This window comes from Halyomorpha halys, unplaced genomic scaffold (assembly GCF_000696795.3).
Source record: "Halyomorpha halys isolate HHAL.00 unplaced genomic scaffold, Hhal_1.1 Scaffold96.1, whole genome shotgun sequence".
In the NCBI taxonomy this organism is placed as follows: domain Eukaryota; kingdom Metazoa; phylum Arthropoda; class Insecta; order Hemiptera; family Pentatomidae; genus Halyomorpha; species Halyomorpha halys.
In genome coordinates, this window is record NW_027112403.1 from 903,335 (window position 1) to 910,257 (window position 6,923).

The 6,923-nt window shown below is 31.4% G+C and overlaps 1 protein-coding gene across 3 annotated transcripts in view; it reads left to right on the plus strand.

Moving 5' to 3' along the window:
- The window catches only part of LOC106677379 (tetratricopeptide repeat protein 39B), a 126,137-nt gene extending 119,494 nt beyond the window's left edge, over nt 1-6,643 (plus strand). For all 3 annotated transcript variants that reach the window (XM_067050288.1, XM_067050287.1, XM_067050286.1), the window contains 3 exons: nt 1,381-1,607; nt 3,351-3,585; nt 6,428-6,643. In XM_067050288.1, coding sequence (XP_066906389.1) covers nt 1,381-1,607; nt 3,351-3,585; nt 6,428-6,542 — 577 coding nt within the window. In that variant the 3' untranslated portion in view covers nt 6,543-6,643. The remainder of the gene's footprint in view (nt 1-1,380; nt 1,608-3,350; nt 3,586-6,427) is intronic.
- Nucleotides 6,644-6,923: the final 280 nt, after the last annotated feature.

Here is a 6,923-nt window from a genome sequence, read left to right on the forward strand (position 1 = left end):
ATATATATATATAAGTTACAGCCTTAGTCAGCTGATGACTGAGGAGATCAACTGATCGAATGTATTTAAAGAGATGTACCGAATCCAATAAAGCCAGTATGTTACAGCAGTTCAAGCATGTTAGATCTTATTCCTTCTTCTTTTTTTTGATATTTTGCTTCTATTCGCCCCATTAGGCGATCACCCCCTTTTAAAAAATGATTTAATTCTCCGGTCTCTCCGTTGAATTTTTCTAGGTCCAACACCGCCTTCCTCAAGTCCTGGGTGGTTGCCGTACGGACCTTAATCCATTCTATTGTTGTGGCATGAAATTGCGTTAAAGAGACTTATGGTAATGGCTGAATCTCCTCCGGAGGTGGGTTGCCTGCTGCTAAAGTGTGGTTGACTGCAGCTTGAGGTTGGTTGTTTTGGTTTATATTCTCCAGGTTCAGAACTGCTCTTCTCACTATTCCGTTACTAGTCATAATTTAAAGAGAAGAATGAAAAAATAAAAATTTCTTTTAGACTAAAAATTACTCCGGTATCTAAAATTCCCGGGTTTCGGCACCAGTTAAGTATCAGCGTAAGCAAAATGTCAAAAAAGAGAAGAAGGAATAAGATCTAATACACTTGAACTACTGTAACATACTGGCTTTATTGGGTTCGGTACATCTCTTTATATATATTTGATCAGCTGATCTCCTCAGTCAGTTGACATCGAAGTAACAGCTGACTAAGGCTGTAACTTACATCATGAACATTAAATCAACACTGTTTATTAATTTTTTTTTTCTTACCTCCAAATATATTTATTAACAACAGATTCAAATATACATAATAAACTAAGCCTAAATTACATATATACAAACGTTAGTAGAAATCTTGTATTGCCGGGTGGCATTTTAAGAGGGGATACATGGTCTGCTGAAGGCGGTTTATGCAGTTAACACTGTTTATTGATGGAATTTGTCCCCCCTACATATACACAGTGAACAGCTGATGAGGTACTCGGTCAGCTGACAGCCTGTAACTTATATGTGCATGTGTATATGTATATATATGTATATAATATACACATTGTATAGGAGAGGTATTCTAAATATTTATATATGTGTGTGTGTTGATGTTAATATATAATATACACAATGTATAGGAGAGGTATTCTATTACTCTACAAGTGGCTTACTCTTCAGTCTCACTCTCAGATTAGAGTGCTGCTTGGTCAAACAAAACTTGCGTATGAAGGTTGTTTCTTAAATTGTTAAAAATTAGAAAAACATTTGAAAAACAACATTTTAACAACTATATCAAACAAATTTAAATTATGTTAACCATAATTTATATTTATTTATGTAATTAAATTATAATAAATGAGTTATTAACATATCATGATTAAAATAGGAAAATACCTTATTGGAGACAGAGATTTGCTGGTAAGTCATTACCTATGGAAAAATTTTGTATAAGGCGGTGTGAGAGATACGAATCCCAAAAATTTCTTATCTTGCCTGCCATTGAATTAATGTACCTATGGAATTTGTTCAAAGTAATTGGGAAAAAGTGGGATCTATGTCATTCAATTTACCAGATGATTCTGAAGTCTATATCTGATTTTGAAAGTGGAAAATGTAAGTACAATAGTTTTAAAGACAAAATAACTGGTATTAATATAGATCGAAACACTTATTTGTATAATGAACCATCAAATTTATGGTAAAACTATAATTGTAGAGGTGGACATTTATACAGTATCTTTTTTGACATCAGCTATCATTTCATATTATTTTATGTAGTATCTATAAAATAAAATGTCTTCTGTTTATTTGGTGAGTAGCTACTATGCTTGTTGATCTTTAAATTTTTATCTTCTATGTGGAAGAGTCATTGTGGCTCTTGGGACTTTCTGGAGTCAGTATGATCTCAAAATGCACATGCAAAAGATTTGGTGACCTCTATTTATAAAAAAAACAATGAAGTATTAAATTATAATAAGCTTGATAATCATAAATTATAGTAAGCTTGATAACATATCCAATGTATGCACACAGTGGGAATTGTCATCAACTCATTGGCATTCAGCCTCGTTAGTCGCAAACAAAAGGGGCCAACAAGGGCCAATGAACAACAAGTAATGCATTGTGCCAAACATAAATGGGTAATTTACTCTCATTTATTCTCTGTCTACTATTAGAAAATCGCCAGTTTAATTTTTTGACCAGTTTATAACTTTAACTACTGTTTTATTCAAGTAGGTATTTATAGTGAATTGTTGAAAATATCAATTTGTTAAATAACCCATTTTGACTTGGGGAATGATTTTGCCTTACTCGGTTGATGCAATATTATTATCATACTCTACCTCTACAACCTTGTTTCCTGATTCATTTGATTTTTTTTTTTTAATTTTCCAAATTTTATCTTTAAAAAATTCTTAATATTTTTATTATTGTTTTCTTTTCCTTGCAATTAACATTATATAAATTACAAACGATTTATTAATTTATATTAATATTTGAAACTTATCAATAGATAAAAGTGATTAATTAGAAAATGTAATTTAATTAATTCAAGATCAATACAAAATTTTAGAAAGATTAAAAACTAGAATGTCTCAATAAGATAAAATATCTCAATCACTGGATTTATCAAAGACTATAGTATCTTTTATGTCCAGTCAAAATAAAAAAAAATAAAAATATTTATTTTATGTTTATAAATAAATATTCATTGATTAATAAGAAAACTTTTTTTGCACAAGATGAAATCAAATACACAAACTCCTATTGAACAGCCTGGCCAATTAACAAGGGGCCAATGGTCTATCTTCCTGTTTACACTGGGAGATGGGCCCAACTCCAACCCTGTGGTGTAACTAACTGAAGTCCATACTTCACCAAAGGTTAACTTGCTTGTTGACTTTCATTGTAACTATATAATCTCAACCAAAAAAACTGTTAGTTGTCCATCATTTTCTGAGTTTACTTATTGTACAGTTGGTGCTAGTTGTAAGCTGAACCCTCAGCTTACAACTGGCACCAATTATGAAATGATTTTTGACATTAAACTCTTAATATTCAAAAACAAACGCTGATCTGTCAATAACTTGTGCACTTAACTTATTTTTCTTTAACAATAATGAACTTGGTCACTTTTTAAAAATACAGATCATAGTCAAATTTGTTAATATTTATTCAATATATTCTAGTCCACTTTGTTGAATTTATTTTAAAATAGCAAATAATATTTATAAATAACAAAATACTGTTAAACAGATGACATAAAATGTTTTATATATTTTGAATATACTTCTTTTTCACTACATGAAAACTTTTTTATTTTTTTTTCTTAGCAGTTTTTAATTTTTGTTTCAGTTGCTAGTGAATTTGAATATGATAACAAAGCTCTACTTTTACTGTTGAAAGGTGCCTGTCTCTTTCAATTGAAAAGTTATTTTCAAGCTGAAGATTGTTTTAAACAAGTTATATCAATGGAAAAAAAAATTAAGATTGATACCTTTTTAGTGCCATTTGCTTCTGTGGAACTTTCTTTAGTTTATGCTAAACAAGGAGAAAACCAAAAAGCTATTCATTTACTAGAAAATGTCAAGTAAGTTGATTAAATTTAATATTAATATTATTATTATTTTTATGGGCAACAGACCATGTAGGCCTAAGTCCTCGTGCGATCTATTTCCTAATACATCGCGCATTTCTTGATGTGTTTTTTTTTCGCAGGGTGGGTTCGTCACTCCCATGCCTATTTTTTGTGAGTGCCACCCATTGGCTAACGGGTCTCACAATGCCCTGGGGAGGTTGTCAGTGAGTTTTGTGTTATTTTGAGCTTGCAAAAAGCCCGGGTGGGACCGGGATTCAATTGACAACCTGTGGGTTGGTAGACTGGCGCGTTACCACACTGCTACCGCTACCCTGGCTTAGTAATTTATTATTTGAATATCTCCTTCTTGTCCCATTGGTTTTTGTTGTATGCTCTTTTTAATAGTTTTTATTATTAGAGCATTGGTTCCTTATGACTCACAGCACCACGATTCTGACAGTTTTGTATGTTATTCAACAGGAAAGTTTGTTTTCACATTTAATTTAACAGTTTCTGAAATATTTATTAAGTGTAAAAAAAATGCACAATATTTGTATGTTAACATGAATTCAAGTATTTAAGAAATTTTATCCTCTGAACAAACAGCCCATTTTCGCCTTCCTTTCTCAGAAATTCATAAAAAATGTTTTATACTTAAATACCTTAAATAACAAGAGACTCACAGGATTGCTGCCAGGGGCTCTTCCCTGTGGAAATAAGAGGATTGATGATTTTGTCTATTTGGTGTGACAAGTGAATTTACAAAATATCATGGACTGTGAGGTAAACAGGAAAGTTACAATGGCTAATTGGTGCCACGAGTACTTTTCCCACCAACAGCATCTTTGTTGTAGCATATTGCCAAAGCAGATCAAAATAAGACTTTCCAAAACACTCATTAAAGAGTGTTTTTTTATGTGTGTTTTAGGGATTAGGTTTATAAATTAGAAACTATTTATAGTATCAGTCAACTTAATTGTTGACTCTTAATTATGTTTTGTCAGATTTTAACATTTTTATGCCAGGTACACTCTTATTAATTATACTCATCTAAAGAGATTCCATACGGTGTGTCCCATGGAAGTTGTTGCTGATGTGGAGCGTAGTGAATTTATTGTGGGAAAATTCGATGATTGCATTATTTCAAATAATGAACCTGTGAATTGGCACTCACAATCGTGCAATCTCACACCTATGAATTTTTCTGTGGAGATAATGGCCCATCAGGTCCATCCCGACACACCACAAATGTTGGATCACTTAGAAGACAACATTTACAGCATGATCGCCTAAACAGTTCAATAATTGCTCTTCCAGATTGCTCTTCATTCAAGGTAGCCATAGCACTTATGTGCCTGAAATCAATTTTAAACATTGATGGCATACAATTATCTATTCAATAAAGGCAATATCATGGCTATTAACAGTATTTTTATATGTTTTATTTCATTTTAAATTTTTGTCTCCTGAAAAAAAACTAGTTAATTCTACTCAAAAGGTCCTTTTTTATGGAAAAATTTGAAACAATATTTTCCTTCAACATGGTTACTTCCTTTGATTATCATCTTATAAAACAGCTAGCACATAAAGTGTACTTGCTTCCTCTGCTTTTATATTTTTTCTGACAAGAGTATAAAAAGAATATTACAAAAAGAAGTTGATTTTGCTAGTTATGTCATGTGAATAAAACATTATTTTGTCTTTATTCAACCAGTTGTCAAGAGGACAACTGAAATAAATTACCTCATGTGAAACAGACCTCATAGTTTATTAGTGACAGGCAAAGTTTGGGGAAAAAAAATCCTACATTTTGGATAAAAAACAATCCATCGTTCACTCATTAAATATTGATTTGTTATAATCTTTTTTTTTTTTTTGTATTTGTTACCCACCAAAGTTTCAGCTATTTTGGACTTGGACTGTTTATGTAACAGTTGTTTGGGTGAATTGATGTGAGTGTTTTTGTGAAAATGGACAAAATCGAGTATCGAGCTGTCATTAAATATTTGTTTTTGATAGGCAATAAGGAAACAAAAATACAGCCCGAACAGTGGACTGCAAAGGGGGAACCGGCTCCAAAAACTTGTTTTCTCGGCTGGGAAAGTGATGGTGACTGTTTTTTGGGATAGTCATAGTTATTTTAATCAACTATCTTCAAAAAAGAAAAACCATTACAGTAGCATACTATGCATCATTACTTGACAAGCTGAAGACAGAACTTGCGGAAAAATGGCCACATTTGTAGGTAAAGAAAATCCTGTTTCACCAAAACAAAGCACTGTCTCTCACATCTCTGCAGTTGTCCTGGCGAAATTCCACGGTTTGAACTGCTTGACCATCTGCCTTACTCACCAGATCTAGCCCCAAGTGACTTCTTTTTGTTCCCTCATCTGAAAATTGCGCTTGGAGGACAGAGATTTTAGAAGAGGCAATCACCTTTGTGAACAATTATTTTGCAGAGAAAAACGCCGAGTACTTTTTGGACGGGTTACAGAGATGGGAGCATCGCTGGGAGAAGTGTGTAGAGTTACCAGAAGACTGTTGAAAAATAAAAAAAAAAAATCAGAAAAAATGTCTTGTATTTTTGTTAGGTCAGAAACTTTTCAGACCACCTTTGTATGATGCTGTGAAAATTCCTGAAAAGCTGAAGAATTTCTTTTTCCCTTTAAGTGATTGCACCCATACATTAAATGGGTTTTAATGAGATGGTTTTATTTATATATTTTTTATACTTAATTGTTTTATTAAGACAAACATTTAATCCGGTACAACTACTGATTTTTTTTCAATTTCATTTGAATTGATATAATTACTATTTATGTAAAGTTGTTTCACTTAATTTTTATTTTTTTAGGAAAAATTATTCTGGATATTCTCTTGAATCACGCCTCCATTTTCGTATCCACTCGGCATTGTTGGACTTCGCTTCCTTTAATAAAAAATTTTCAGAAGCAACACAAGCCTGTTGAATTTCTTTAATTAATACAAAATTTCAATTAACCATTCCATTATACTGTAAATCATAACTAAAAATGTAAAATTTAACAAATAATAAAATAATTTGACTAAACTTGTTATAAATTTCTTTCCATCTATGAAGAAAATAATATTGTTGTTTGTTGTTGTTGAAGTGTTTATTTCTACTCAACTATTAAATATGTGTTTTACCTTGATTTTAGTTATTTATATAAAAGTATTAAGATAATAGGAGTATTAATATATTATAATTGATATTAAAATCATTGATATGAAGTTATAATGTAAAATATATAACTTCACATGTTTAATTTGAATTTGTCGAGGTTATCTTATAGATGAGTGAGGTTAGTTGGTTGTAATGGTACTCCGCC